This window comes from Mesocricetus auratus, unplaced genomic scaffold, assembly GCF_017639785.1.
Source record: "Mesocricetus auratus isolate SY011 unplaced genomic scaffold, BCM_Maur_2.0 Super-Scaffold_6730, whole genome shotgun sequence".
Classification (NCBI taxonomy): Eukaryota; Metazoa; Chordata; class Mammalia; order Rodentia; family Cricetidae; genus Mesocricetus; species Mesocricetus auratus.
This window is the reverse complement of record NW_024429184.1, coordinates 115,131,720-115,147,983: the sequence shown is the minus strand read 5'-3', so window position 1 is coordinate 115,147,983 and position 16,264 is coordinate 115,131,720. Positions and strand designations below refer to the sequence as shown.

Below are 16,264 nucleotides of genomic sequence, written 5' to 3'. Positions count from 1 at the left end.
CGTCATTATCATTATCACTCTGACTCGCATTTTAAGTTGCCTGGTAGAATTTGGGTAATTCACTCATTTACTCATTCACCCATGCTCCACCCCAATAAGAGTCTTGGTTCCCAAGTTACTTCTGTAACACCATTTTGCATACAGTCAGATTCTTCCTGATGACTTGGATTATTTTTTAAAGATTTATTTTATTTTAAAAATTATACGTATGTATGTTATCTGTGTAGATGTATGTGTATAGGCATGTAGTTGCCTGCTGAGGCCAGAAGAAGTCACTGGATCCCCCTAGAGTTGGAATTGCAGGAGGTTGTGAGCTGCCCCACTTAGGTATTGGAAACTGAGTCGGGGTAATCTGTAAGGGCAGTAGATACTCGTAATCACTGAGTATCTCTTCCCTCCCAAGGCTGGAATTCTTAAGCTACATACAGTTGTGAGAATGATGGTGGATTGGAGCAGGACAAGTGAGTACACATGAAATCGAGGAGGTAGGCAGTCATCTGGCAGTGCCTTTGGAAAAAAGAGACTAACATGCATTTAACTATGTCAGAGATTTATGTGACTTGCCCTGGGAAAGGTCCAAGGTCTTGAACAAGGACGTTTTATGAGAAGCCACACATAACTAAAGCCAACTATTTAAGGAATGTGTGCACGTGAGAGTGAGGAGAAATTAGCTCAAGTGTAACACTGAGAAATAAAGACTATCACTAGGAGGAGGGTGGAGAGCAAACACATCCCATCATGCTTCAGTGCAGAGGTGGGAGCGAGGGTACAGAGGGAGGAGAGGCCAATCCAGCTCAATCCCTGTCGTCCTTCCAGAGTCCCTTCAACGGAGTGGGGTGAACCCCTTTTAATACTGCTGCCCCACAACCTGAGAGCACCAACTCTGATTTTGTTTCTGTGTGAAACCCTCCTTAGTTCTCAAGACAACAGAGGAATAGACTCTCACTCACATTCTTCCCACCTTCATCTCTTGGCTGGGACTGTTTTATTGGGTGTGATGTGTTTTTATAGGTTTCTACTCTGACAGTAGACTCACAGACAGGAGGTTAATCTGGCTCTTCTTTCAGTTTTTAGAGATTAGCACAGACATCTACAAATACTTAAACATGTGGGAAATAGAGGAAGGATAAAGAGCGGTTTGGTATAGTTCCTACATAGAAATAAATGAGATATTCATTTGTTAAACCAACTGACCAGCAAATATCACTGTTTTCTTCATGCCAACCACTGTGGTAGAACACACCCCTTTTCCTTGAGAGCTGGATCCCCATAGTGAGATTAGTGAGTCCGGTGGTGAAGTCAGCTCTAAAGAGATGAATAGTGGTTACACAGCATTGTGGGTGTAACGGATGCCACAGAATTGTGTACATAATCCTGGTCAAAGTGACACATTATAGTATATGTGTTTTATTAACATTAAAACTTTCAAAATAAGAGTAGACACTGCATATTCCTCTTACATGGACCCAGGGGTGGGCAAAGTGACCTATAATGCTGGAAGTGTGGAAATATGGAAACTCATGAGGATTTGAGGGACTGTCACAGGAAAGGTGCATAGGGAATCATGCAGAGCACAGGAGTTTTATGTGTTGTTTGGGTTGATGATTTCCTAGGTACATGCAATTGTCAAAATTCATTGAGGTTGATACTTAACACCTGTGTTTTTCATTGTAAATCGTTGCTTAACAAGAAGTAAAACTAAAAAAAGGCGAAAGGAGAGGACGTTAAATGAGCAAGGGAGGGACAGCACATCTACTGGGGAACAGGGTCAGGGTCAGAGAAGGCTTCTCAAGAAGCCTAAGTGTGTGTGACATCATACATTTCCACCCTTGGAGGGTAAGCAGAGATGTGGGGGTGAGCGGTGTGCCCACTCCAGCACTCACCTGCTCTATAAATGCTTTCAGGCATTGATGGTTAATGTTGCTAATTCACCGTGGTAGGAATAAGCATGGGAACACACCTTGGGGTGCACCTGTGTGTTACCAAAAAGGTTGAACTGAGCAAGAAGGAATCACTGTGAATATGATTGGTACCATCCTGTGCACTGGGGTCCTAGATGGCATGAAAGGAGACAATGAGCTGAACTCCAGCATTCTTCCTCCATGGCCTGCCTGCCCATCTCTGCATCCTGCTGCCAAGCGTACTCTGTTGATGTGGCTGCCATCTGAGGCTGCCATCAGAACCCAGACCTGTGGGATTTCCATGGTGAGCTGATGTAATTATGTCTCTAGGAATCTTTCATGTCTTTAGTGCCAGGCTGGGACTGCTGAGTCGTCATGGGCTAGGGTCTCAGCCTCTCCAGTGTGCAGATGGCATTGTTGTATTACTCAGTCCCTGTTGCATAAACCAATCACCTAAATCAATTTTATAATATTTGTTTCTTTTATTGCTTCTGTACCTCCAAAGGACCCTCCCTAACACGCCATCCATGAATGTTCACTTAAAATAGATACGTAAAACCACTGGATTAATCCTTTAGAAAGGTCAATCAGATGGACACTCTTTCATGCTTAAAGTTCTCCTTTGACTTCCTGCTTTATCGTTGGAATAAAGCTCCAAGTCTTTACTAGGATCTGAAGGACCCAGAACATCCTGAATCTTGTAACTGCTGTGCCTTCCATCCCAGACTCCTCCCCAGGGCAGATGGACTTCTTATTCCTGCTGGAGGGACAGTTTTTACGTGGCATCACCTTTCAGCCCTGACTGGTAGAACCAGCCGGAGGCCCTTTTAAAATCCAAAACCTGCTTTCTTTTACTTGGAACAATACTAAGAGAATCATCTCTGTCTGCAAGTCCCTGTTGGGTTAACAGAGGCTGTACTGTGATCAAATGGTAGCCCAGTCACTCTTCCTAGTCTTCCTTCCTCTGCTTCTCCCTGTCTTCCTATTTACCATTCTCCTAAAAGTTGGTGATCCATAGATCCCAGGAAACCTACTGGGGAAATAGCCCCTTTCTGACATCACACCAGTTTTACCTCTAACCCAAGCACACCAGGGTTTACCACCCTCCTGTGCTCCTCCTGTACCAAACACTTGGTCCCTGTGTCTGGACATCTCCCATCTTTACCTAACTCGCTTCCACCTACCTTTTGGAGTCCAGTAGAGAATGTAATTTCCTCAGGGGATTGATTACCCCTAACTAGGATTAAGTCCTCACCACTGTTACATATTCTCACACCTGTCCTCACCCTACCATTTACTTCTAATAATTAATAACTTAAACAGCTAAGTGGGTCAAGTCTGTGTTTCCTTCTAGAAATAGCTAGAAATAGTTGCCAGTGCTTGCAGTGGCTTCAGAAGAAGCTGTGGGCCTGGTGTGGAGACAGGAGTTAGGCCCACAGGTGCTTGGGAAATTCCACCTCTCCCAGCAGCTGCAGGGGCCAGCAATGACCTAGTCCTGCACTAGTAAGGCCAATTGGTACTTAAGGAGTTCCATGTCTTGCAGCAACTTCAGAGGAAGCTAAGGACCCAGGGTGGGGACCAGATCCGATTCTTTGTAAGGCCCACAGGCGTGTGGAGAGGAAATAGGACCAACAATCTGAAAGCAGAACTTCATGAAGTTAAAAAAGCTTCAATGTTGCACAGGGAGCCGTTAGTTAACTGAAAAGGTGGCCCACAGAATTGGTAAACATCTTTGCCAGTTACACATCTGACAGAGGATCGGTGTCTAGATTATACAGGGAACTCATCAAGAGAACAAATAAACAAATTTAAAAAATGGGCTATGGAGGATCTGAACGGAGAGTTCTCAGAAGAAATACAAATGGCTAAGAAACATTTTTAAAAACTGTCCACTACCTTTAGTCATCAGGAAAATACAAATTAAAACTACTTTGAGATTTCATCTTATCCTGGTCAGAGTAGCTACGATTAAGAAAGCTAGGGAGAATGCAATTAAAAGGTGGAGGGGAGCCCTCATTCACTGCAGATTGGAGTATAAGTCAGCAGCCACTGTGGAAAACAAAATGGCCAGTCCTCTAAAACCTAGAAATAGTCCTATCATGTGACCCATCAAGACCACTTCTGAGCACATACCCAAAGGGTTCCATTTCCTACTACAGAGACACAGCCACATCCATGTTCATTGCTGTTATAGTAACAATAGCTAAGACATGGAAACAGCCCAGATTTCCATCAGCTGATGAATGGGTAATGAAAATATATATACATACAATAGGACTCTATTTAGTTGTAAAGAAAAACAAAATTAAGAAACTAATAGGTAAGTGGATGGAGCAGGAAAACATTATACTGGGGAAGGTAACCCAGACCCAGAAAACTAATAATGTTCTCATTAGTGTGTGGATCTTAGCATTGAATCTTAATATTTGAGTATTTAATTTGGAAGGAAACTAGAAAGGGACTATTGGTGGGGAGAGAGGGAAGACAGATCCTAAAGGAAGAGGCTAGTCAAATACAGATTTTATGAAGGAGAAAGGCGGCTCTACGGGGAGGAAGATTAATGTTGGAAAAAGTATGACAGGATAGGAAAAGGAGACAGGGTGGGAGGGGGCAACTCATACCAGGAATGCTAAAAGGAAAAACATGTGGAAACCTATTTTATAAATGTCATACAAAAGACCAGTGCTGGGCGTCGGGAACTTCTGAAACTGTTGGTCAGAGGCATCCTGGAGACCCCCAAAACAAGATAGGTTATCGCCATTGCTCTTGGTTGATCACCTTAACTTGATTGGTAAGACACGATTGCTGAATATACTGCATGGAGAAATCAAGCTAGTACTGGCCAGGAAGTTCTTCCCTCCTAGATATCTTTTATAGTCCTGCAGGGTGTCAGGCAGGTTGCCGAGGGGAAACTCAAGTCTTAGTCAGCTGTGAACCCCGTGAACTGCAATGGCGAGTGGCACAGATGTTTGGGGGTAATCACATTCCTGGGGGGGGCGCTGAGTCCTTCTCTATGGGAGGAAGCACATGTCTGGTACTGAAATTCTGGCTAAGGATGAATTGATGGGGAACACACAGGCCCCAGGTATGAACCTAATCTTATTATTCCGCTAAACGGACATAGTATCAAACTATTCTCTTCGATTCTTATCTCTCTAACCCATATATTAAAATGGCTCTCAGATCTCATGCAAAAGGATTCTTTGTGTAGTGGATGGTGGCTAATGCAGAAACTCACAACTGGTCAAAGTGCAGAGAATCACTGTGGCACACTCAGCCACAGAATGTCACACTCTTCCCCCAAGGCTCTGGAACTATTGTGGAAGAGAGAAAAGAGAGAAAGGAAAGATCTTAAGAGCTGGAAGTCGGGGGAGACTGGAGTTGAGCAGAGCCTTCTGGATGTAACAGGCCCACTGCACTCATGACCACAGGGGCTGTGGCTGGCAGCTGGGGTGGGTTGGGAAGGAGTTAATGAGAGAAGCTGGGAGAGACTATGATCAAAATACAGTTCATGAAATTCTCAAAGAATTAATTATATATTATATATGTACACACACATATATGAAATTCTAAGCACTAGATATACTCTCTTAATCTTAGCACTCATGTGGTAGCAAAAGGAGGATTGCAAGTTTGAGGCCAGCCTGAGCTATATAGTGGTATTCGGTCTTCAAGGGCTGGGAATATAGCTTAGTGATATAACTCATGCACAAGACTCTAGATTCAATTCCCAACACACACACACACACACACACACACACACACACACACACACACTTAGTGTGTGTGTGTATGTGTGTGTGAGAGAGACAGACAAACAGACAGACAGAGACTTAGAGAGAGACAGAAACAGACACACAGACACAGACACACACACACACACACACACACACAGAGAGAGAGAGAGAGAGAGAGAGAGAGAGAGAGAGAGAGAGAGAGAGATGACAGGAGGGTGATGATTTGTGAAACTTCTCAACTGTTTTTCTTAGCACCAACCAAACTGTCTCAAGTATGAAGGATGACTAATAAATGTATTTGCTGATGAATCACTGAAAATTTATTTTCCTTGCTCTTAGGAATAGGTAAAAAACACAATGATAAGGGTCTCCAAATAAATATGACTAACATCAACTTGTTTCTGCACACTTTGGAAGAAAACAGAATACAACAACAGTGAAAGGAAGAAGCTATTTCCTTGAGACAAAGAGTGGGCCACACCTGGAGTCAGAAACTGGAGTTCTTGGTGTCAACTCCATCATCTGAGGCCCCTGAGGAGCATTTCCGCCATGGTTCAATGAGGAAAGGGCGATGTCAGGAGAGACTGATGAATTGCTCTTTCTCAATGTGGGTCCAGAGTCTTCCCAAACATTCAAAGAGCATCAGGTACATCAGGTTCAATGCAAACGCTCATCCTTCTCCCAATATCCCTAAGGGTTCAGATTTTCTGAGATGTGATCTGGCATGCTATTTTATACACAACTCAGAAAAAGCCAGAAATGCCTCAAAATCTAGATTAATGAAGTCTAAAAATTCAAATAACTTCACATAGCAAACCCTGTGTATGAAGATAAGTACAAACAATACCCCAGAAAACATTGTATTCATCAATTCATATTAGAACATGTTTATTTCTCTGACAGATGGGGAATGACTTGACTTTGACAAGAAAAGAACCAGAAACTCAATACGAATGGGAGTAAGACTGTCAACCACATTGAAATGTGTTAAGAATCTAAGCTTCACTGTGAAGAAGAACTACACTGAGTTGTTGCTTTCTTCTTATCATCCCAACAAAAACAGAAGTGCCCTATCACTAAGGTGGTTGGGAAACAGCTACTCCCTTTCACTGCTTACAGTTATAGTAATTGCTAAACTCCTGTGGAAGAAAATTAGACTGTACCGATTGTCAGTACATACCCACTTCATCCTAGAAATCTACCTTTAAGAATTTTCCTACCCAATTTGACTTACTTTTCTATAACTTGGAATAGTATTTTCTTTTTGGAAGACATATCTCAGTTAACATAGGTTGAACCCAAACTCATTATATACCCAAGATGACCTTGAATTCCCGATCCTTCTGCCTCTACCTTCCAAGTGCTGGAATTACAGGCTTGAGTTGCCTTGCCTGGATTATATTCTCATTTCTTATTTTTATCATGTCAGTTTTTATAAGCTATGTTTTGGAAGAATGTTTCCAGCTAATACAAGACAGCAAATATTATCGGCACAGAGTTGTGTTCTTTCTTGTTATCATTTTAGTATAATGCCACATTCTCTTTCAGCTTTGATATTGGTAATTTATATTCTCTTTTTTCCTTAATAGTATTTCTAGTATTTATCATTTTTGTTAATATTTTAATAAAAATAAGCCCTCTGTTTTTATAAATATGGCAATTGCTTGAACAATTCAACATTTGTACTCATTTGTGAATACACAAAAAAATCATAAGAAACAATTACATACTAACATGACAATTTTATAAACCACTGGAACTGGGAGACACTCTTGATGCGAATGCAAATTGGCACACCTATTTTGGAAGAGTGTTCATTTCTTATAAAGTTTAACACCCTTTCTATATAATCTATCAGTACCATTTGTGGGTACTCAGTTAAAAGAAATTGAAACATGTCCACATGAATGCCTGTGTGATCTAATCTTGGTTGTCAGCTTGACCACATCTGGAATCAACTAAAACCCAAACATCTGGGCATGCCTGTGAGTGATTTCTTGATTGGATCATTTGAGGTGGGAAGACCCACCCTAAATGTGGGTCACACCTTCTGGTAGCAGACCACATGAAAGGACAAGGAAAAAGGAAGCTTTTGCTTTTTTGGCTGCCTGTCCTCACTCTCACTGTCAAATTTATCTATCCTGCTGCTGAGATATTCTTTTCTTGTGTTAAGACCTACATCTTCAGGATCCCAATGTGGACTGAAGATCAATTGAGACATCCTGCCTGTGAACTGAACAATTACAAGATTTTTGGCCTTTTTATTGAGGAACAACCATTGTTGAACTAACACACTAAGTTCGATTTCTTTAGAGAAACCTGACTAATGTAGCCTGTCATTTCAGGGTAAGGTGGGGAAATATGTCCAAAATGTATCATATACTTGTATGAAAATGGCCTTATTTAACTCATATAACTGTAAAAAGCGATTTTTCCCATCCAAGAACTAACCAGGCCTGACCCTGCTTAGCTTCCGAGATCAGATGAGATCTGGCATGTTCAGGGTGGTATGGTATTGGTGGCACATGTCTTCCTTTAATCCCAGCACTCGGAAGGCAGAGGCAGACCAATCTCTGTGAGTTCGAGGCCATCCTGGTCTACAGAGCGAGTTCCAGGACAACCTCCAAAGCAATACAGAGAAACGCTGTCTCAAAAAATGTTATTTTTCATTAACACAATAAAAACATAAATCCATGTAAGACAGCATTTTTGATAAATGTTATTGAGAAATAATATTGCTACTTTGCTCATGGTATTAAAGACATTTTAACTAAATCAAGGCAGTAAAAACGGCTGAGGGATTGAAATGAAGGTCTGATGGAAATGCTTATATTACCAAACCCAAGACTCAGGTTAGCCAGCTAGTGAGTAGAGGAGCACACTGCTGGACATACATTGTCCTAGTTGGCTTCTTTGCTGCTGCAATAAAACACTGACGTAATGCAGCTTGTGGGAGGAAAGGCTTATTTCACTTGCAGATTTCAGCCCATTATGGAGGGAAGACAAAGGCAGGAGCTCAGAGGCTGGAGCTAAAGCAGACGCCACGAAGAGCACTGATTACTTAGTATCTTGCTCCCTGTGGGTTGCTTAGTTTGCTCTTATATAGCCTAGAACTACCTGCACAGGGGTGGTACCCCCCACCAGGGGCTGGGCCTACTCATGTCAATCATGAATTATGAAAATATCCCTTGGCTGCATACATAGGCCAACCCAAGGGAGGCAATTCCTCAACTGATATTCTTTCTTGCCAGGTGACCCTAGTTTGTGTCTGGTTGACATAAAACATCAGCACAGCCTGTAACACATTGAATCTTCTCAAAAATAGAAATAAACTAACACTGGATGAATCCTAGAAATAAACCAAGTGTGGGTGGATCCTGAAAGGACAAGGGCCGTATTAAAGATGATGCTATCTCATGTGTAAGGTACATGAAAATCCTGTAGGAATTCTGAGCGTAATTGTTCTATGTTGTAGTTGTCAGTGGTGATTACATAGTTGTATATTTGTCATTCCTCTAAAACACTACCTTAAGAGAGTGGAGAGATGACCCACAAGGTGAAGGCATTTGCCACCAAACCTGATAATCTGACTTTTGACTCCATAGATAGAGAAACAGTGCCTTAATGTACACCAGTGTCCATATCATTTAATAAAATTTTGCTCCTCTCATTGTGGCTTCTTTTTAAATCTTTGTTGTTGTTTTATTTTGAGATATAGTTTCAGGGATCCCAGGCTAGCTTTGAATTCTTTTGTTTTTGTTTTTTGAGATAGGTTTTCTCTGTGTAGCCTCAGCTGTCCTGGAACTTGCTCTGTAGACCATGTTGGCCTTACACTCAGATTTCTGCTAGCCTCTGCCTTCTGAGTGCTGGGATTAAAGGTGTGCACCACCACTGCCTGACTTGAATCTTTTTGTAGCAAAGACTGGACTCCAACTTCTAAACTTCCTGTCTCCATTTTCCAAGGGCTCAGAGTAACAACATGGTATTTTTTAATTTATTTATTTACCTTCTAATTTGCTGATTTTTCAAATAGTTTTTGTTGTTTCTATTTTGCTTTGTATTTGAGACAAAGTCTTACTATGTAGCAAATGCTGGCCTGAAATTTGAGATCTTCCTGTTAGACATGCAGGCTTATGCCACTATACCTAGTAGTATTTTCAAGTCTATGGTGCACATGTGTGTACAATTGTGTGTTTGTGGAGGCTGGAGCTCAAGCTCAGTGTCAATCCTCGGAAGCTGTCCACCTTGTTTTTGAGACAGGGTCTCTCATTGGCTTGAATTTGCTAACGAGGCTATTTTGGCTGCCAATGAGTTCTGTTGATTTACTTATCTCTACCTCCCCAAACAGGGATTACAAGTACTCCACCACTCCTGAATCTGTGTGAGTTCTGGGCATTGAATTCAGGTTTTCATGATTCTGAGTCTTCCTCATGCTTCCCCATGCTTCATGCAATTGATCCATCTCCCCAGGCCCTCATTATAGTTACTGTTTCTCTTCCTCCTCCTCCTTCTGTCCCTCCTCCTTCCTCTTCCTCTCCTCCTTCCTCTTCCCCTCCTCCTCTTCTTCTTCTTCTTCTTCTTCTTCTTCTTCTTCTTCTTCTTCTTCTTCTTCTTCTTCTTCTTCTTCTTCTTCTTCTTCTTCTTCTTCTTCTTCTTCTTCTTCTTCTTCTTCTTTACTTCTTCTTCTTCTTTTTCTTCTTCTTCTCCTCCTCCTCCTCCTCCTCCTCCTCCTCCTCCCCCTCCTCCTCCTCCTTCTAAGACAGGGTTTTGCTGCATAGTTTGACAATTATGGAACTTTCTCCAAAGACCTCTGACTTTGAACTCACGGAGATACGCTTGTCTCTGACTCTGGGATTAAAGGTGTGGATGACCACTACCTGATTTATCATAACTCCTTAAGGTAGAAAAGGATTGGCCATTTCAAAGCTTTTTAATGCTTATATGAACATTTAAAATTCACTTATTCTATTTTCTGCTGCTTTAGCTATATTTTCACCATCATTCACTTTGGAAAGTTTCCTAACTTCCTTTATAATATCTTAGTTGTTCCATGTGTTATTTTAAAATGCATTGCTTAGTTCTAAAATATTTTGAGATTTTTCTAGCTATTGTTGATTTTTGAGTTCTAACTTGATTTCACTGTATTCAGAGAATGTGTTATGAATGGTTTAATCTTTTGAAATGTTTTGGGACTTATTTTGCAATTTAGTGTATGGTATGTTTTGGTGTAACAGTCTATTATACTCATCTGAAAAGAATATATTTCTGTAGTGGTTCATCTGGTCTATAAATATCATGTAGGTCAAGGTGATTGATAGTGTTTGAATATAATATATAATTATCTGTTCTATCCATTACTGTCTGCATGTCTGCATGCTCTGTCAATTACTGAGAAGGCGCATAAGATCTCCAACTCTAATTATAAATTTTCCCAATTCTTTCTTTATTTCTAGAAGCTCTTGCTTCATTTGTTTTGAACTAGTTTTTAAAGCTAACACACACCTGCAGTTTCTGTGTCCTCCTGAAGAGAAGACCCTTTTTTCATTTTGCAATGTATGACCTTATACCTGATATCACACCCTGTTGTCATCTTTGATATAACTATAGTTACACTGGCTTTCTTATGCACACAACTTGCACAGCATCTTTTTTTTTCATATTTATTTTTGCTTGCTTCACATGTCAGTCCCAGTTCCCTCTCCCTCCCCTCCTCCTGCACCCTCCCACCATCCCCCCAGCCTCCCACCCTATCCCCACTTCCTTCCACACAGGGGATATCTAGAGTCTGTCATTTCACTCAGGGCAGGGTCCAGGCACTCCCCCTGAGAGTCCAGGCTGAGAGAGCATCCCTCTTTGTGTTATGGACACACAGTCCGTTTGTATGCCAGGGATAAACACTGATCTACTGCCCAGGGCCCCATAGGTTGCCCAGGCCTCCTCACTGACTCTCACACTCAGGGGGTCTGGATCAGTCCCATGCTGGCCTCCCAGCTGTCGGTCTGGGGTCCAAGAGCTCCCCCTTGTTCAGATCAGCTGTCTCTGCTGGTTGCACCAGCCCATTCTTTGCCAATTTGCTCATCGCTCCATTCTCTCTGTCACTGGGTTCCATGGGTTCAGTTCAGTGTTTAACTGTGGGTGTTTGCCTCTGCTTCCATCAGTCACTGGATGAAGGTTCTAGGATGGCATATAGGGTAGACGTCAAGTTCATTATCAGGAATGGGCATTTAAGGTGGTTTCTCCACTATTGCTTAGCTTGCCAGTTGGTGTCATCCCTTTAGATCACTAGAGGTCTCACTGGTGCCAGATCTGTCTTATACCTATGATTCCCTCATCCCCCTATTCTACCCCCCACTCAACCTTCCTGTTCTCCCATGACCTACTCTCTCTTCCTCTTCTCCGCCTCTCTTCTTCCCAGCTCCCACTCCCCCCCCCCCCTCACCTCTCGCTGTGTTCCCAATATGTTCAGGAGATCTTGCCTCATTCCTCTTCTCTGGGGTATCATGCATATCTCTCTTAGGTTCTTTCCTGTTTCCCAGACTCTCTGTCAGTGGAAGTGCAGACTGATACTATCCTGATCCATGTCTAAAATCCATATATGAGTGAGTACATACCATGTTTGTCTTTTTGTGACTGGGTTACCTCACTCTAGTGCTATCCATTTACCTGCGAGTTTCAAGATTCCATTGTTTTTTTTTTTCTGCTGAGTAGTACTCCACTGTGTAAATGTACCACATTTTCTCTATCCACTCTTCAGGTGAGGGGCATCTAGGTTGTTTCCAGGTTCTGGCTATTACAAATAATGCTGCTATGAACCTAGTGGAATAGATGTCCTTGTTGTATGAATTTGCATCTTTTGGATATATGCCTAAGAGTGGAATTGCTGGGTCTTGTGGTAGATTGATTCCCATTTTCCTGAGGAATCTCCACACTGATTTCCAAAGTGGGTGTACGAGTTGGCACTCCCACCAGCAGTGGAGGAGTGTTCTCCTCTCTCCATATCCTCTCCAGCATAAATTGTCTTGTCTTTGATGTTTTTGATTTTAGCCATTCTGACAGGAGTAAGATTAGGTATCTCAGAGTTGTTTTGATTTGCATTTCCCTGATGGCTAAGGATGTTGAGCACTTTCTCAAGTGTCTCTCAGCCATTTTAGACTCCCCTATTGAGAATTCTCTATTTAGTTCTGTACTCCACTTTCTAATTGGATCCTTTGGTGTTTTGGAGACTTGCTTCTTGAGTTCTTTGTAAATTTTGGAGATCAGCCCTCTGTCAGATGTGGGGTTAATGAATATCTTTTCCCATTCTGTGGACTGCCTTTTTGTCTTGTTGACTGTGTCCTTTGCCTTACAGAAGCTTCTTAGTTTCAGGAGGTCCCATTTGTTAATTGTCGATCTCAGTGTCTGTGCTACTGGTGTTATGTTCAGGAAGCGGTCTCCTGTACCAATTTATTGAGGAGTATCTCCCACTTTCTCTTCTAAGAGTTTCAGTGTGGTTGGATTTATATTGAGGTCTTTGATCCATTTGGACTTAAGTTTTGTGCAAGGTGATAGACATGGATCTATCTGCAGTCTTCTGCATGCCAATATCCAGTTATGCCAGCACCATTTGTTGAAGATGCTTTCTTTTTTCCATTGTATAATTTTAGTTTCTTTATCAAAAACCAAGTGTTCATAGGTGTGTGGGTTAAAATCAGGGTTTTCAATTTGGTTACATTGGTCTACCTGTCTATTTTTGTGGCAATACCAAGCTGTTTTCAGGAACATAGATCAGTAATAGAGCTTAAAGTCAGGTATGGTGATGCCTCCTGAAGTTCCTTTATTATATAGGGTTGTTTTGGCTATTGTAGGCTTCCTCCCAGGAATGCAGGGATGGTTCAACATTAGAAAATCTATTAATGCTGCGAAAGAAAAACCACATGATCATCTCACTAGATGCTGAAAAAGCCTTTGACAAAATCCAGCATCCCTTCATGATAAAGGTCCTAGAGTGATCAGGGATAACAGGAACATACCTGAACAAAATAAAAGCAATATACAGTAAACCAACAGCTAACATCAAACTAAATGGAGAGAAACTCAATGCAATTCCTCTAAAATCAGGAACAAGACAAGGCTGTCCACTCTCTCCATATCTCTTCAATATTGTACTTGAAGTTCTAGCTAGAGCAATAAGACAACAAAAGGAGATCAAAGGGATACAAATAGGAAAAGAAGAAGTCAAACTTTCACTATTTGCAGATGATATGATAGTTTACATAAGTGACCCGAAAAACTCCGCAAGGGAACTCCTAGAGCTGATAAACACCTTCAGCAAAGTGGCAGAATACAAGGTTAACTCAAAAAAATCAGTGGCCCTATTATATACAGATGATAAAGTGGCTGAGAAAGAAATCAGAGAAACATCACCCTTTACAATAGCCATAAACAGCATCAAATATCTGGGGATAACGTTAACCAAAGAAGTGAAAGACCTATGTATCAAGAACTTTGAGTCTCTACAGAAAGAAATCAAAGAGGATACCAGAAAATGGAAAGACTTCCCATGCTCTTGGATTGGTAGGACCAACATAATAAAAATGGCAGTCTTGCCAAAAGCAGTCTACAGATTCAATGCAATCCCTATCAAAATTCTGGCACAATTCTTCACAGACCTTGAAAGAACAATAATCAACTTTATATGGAAAAACAAAAGACAGAGGATAGGCACAGCATCTTTTTAACTGTTGTGCTTTTAACACTATTTTAAGAATAGAGCACATGTGTTGTAGACAGCAGTTAAGTTTCTTTTATGGCTACCTTGAAATTTACTGCTTTTTTAATGAACTCAATCTATTTGTTTTCAGTGTAATTATTGATAAGGTTGTGAGTAAATCTATTACCCTGCCATTCATTTTCTCTGTGTCTGAGTCTCTGGGTTCCTCTATTTGTTCTTTCCTATTTCCTGTTGACCTAATCAAATATTTTTAAATAACTCATTTCCTTCCCACATTAACTTTTCCATCTTTTCTCTGGGAACTAAAATGTATACTATTTATTCATGGCCGTCTATTAAGAATTAATGTTATACTACTTCATTCTAAATACCTAGAGAACTCCTACTCCCATCAGGTCCTTGATACTCTTCTTTTTTTTTTTATATGGAAAACTTTATTGCAATACCCCAATAGCACATCACTTTTTCTTTTCAACATCCTGCTCTGCAGCTTCCTTTGCTCTTTTTGCTCGGATGCCAAAGAGCCGGGCATTGGCCCGGGCCATGCGAAGACTGGCAAAAGCCTTGAAGTTCTTCTCTTCTTCTGTGATAACTCTGGCTTTCTCCTTTTTGTAGACATTCCGGATGGGCATCACAGGTCCCGTTAGCTGGGTGGCCAGTTTAAGCTCTTCAGCAGAACTATCTCCCTTCTTTGGAGCAGACGGCTTCCTGGGGAAGAGGATGAGCTTGGAGCGGTACTCCTTCAGGCGCTGCACATTGGCCTGTAGTGATTCTGTGGATTTGTTTCGCCTCCTTGGGTCCACTGAGATGCCGATGGTGCGCGCCACTTTCTTATGGATACCGGCCACCCTGAGTTCTTCCAGGCTGAAGCCCCGGCCAGCTCGGACCTTGGTGTGGTATCTCACCGTCGGGCACCTCACTATAGGCCTGATAGGGCCGGACGCGGGGCGAGGGGCGATGCGGCGCGCTTTCGCCTGCCGGGCCTTGCGTCTGCGGATCTTGCGTGCCGGCTGGTTGAACCAAGTGTCCACTCGCCGCTGCCAGTCCTTGTGGAAGTGGGGCTTCAGGATCATGCCATTCCGGCTGGGCGCCATGGCTGCCTCCCGCGCAGGAGAACGGCCGAGCGGAAAAGCGATACTCTTCTTGTAATATAGTGTCCACCTGATATACAGAACCATGTTGAATACTTACTGAATGCATGAATGACAGGTTAGGGTATGGTGTCCTCAACAAGTAAGTGGAACATGAGAGCTTTGAGTACAACAAACCTTAGTCCATTCATTAAGTCTAAGGTTAGAGGCATTTTTATGACTTTACTGAAATAAATAACCATTTTCAATTACTTACTTCCTTAGGATCTCTGCGGTTCAGCTGCAGCTGACTATGAAGAATGATGAACTTAGAGTAAGTCTGTTGCAAGTTATAGAAAACAGGCCAAACTGGTTTAAGATGAAAACAATTTGAAAATGGCTGATTTCTTAAGTGAGAGATTTCAAAGCTCAAATAATGCTCTTTCTGCCTTTCCTTTGTTTCTTTCACACCTGCTGGCCATGGCCGCTTTCCCTGTGCTGGCCTCACTCTTTAGCTAGAGATAGACCCCTCCCTACATAACAGAGGGGCATTTTTCTGCAGTCTCCCAACTTACATTATTTTCAGTGTAGAAAAATGACATGCTGATTGGCAGAGCTTTGGTCACGGCTCTTCCGTGAGGCAATCACTGTGTATCAAGAAATGGACTGTGGCTGACAAAAACTTAGTCATAGGCTATCTTACTGGACAGTGAGGTAATACCAGACATTCCTAAAGGAATCACACGTAGTAAGAGATGAGTTTCTTCAAGGAGTCTGGGGAAGCAAATGGAAAGAGTACACCTGGGAAAAATTCCGGGCCACTCTAGACTTCTGAATAAGTGCTGT

The 16,264-nt window shown here is 41.9% G+C and overlaps 1 protein-coding gene across 1 annotated transcript; it reads right to left on the bottom strand.

Annotated features, from left to right (window-relative positions):
* Positions 1–14,762: 14,762 nt before the first annotated feature.
* LOC121138880 (60S ribosomal protein L13) lies at positions 14,763–15,483 on the bottom strand. Its single transcript, XM_040741878.1, has one exon. The coding sequence runs from the start codon at positions 15,440–15,442 to the stop codon at positions 14,807–14,809; it is 636 nt and encodes a 211-aa protein (XP_040597812.1). The 5' UTR covers positions 15,443–15,483; the 3' UTR covers positions 14,763–14,806.
* Positions 15,484–16,264: the final 781 nt, after the last annotated feature.

Bases quoted from the DNA above. Each gene is read 5' to 3' on its own strand.
- LOC121138880 (XM_040741878.1), bottom strand. From the start codon at position 15,442: ATGGCGCCCAGCCGGAATGGCATGATCCTGAAGCCCCACTTCCACAAG.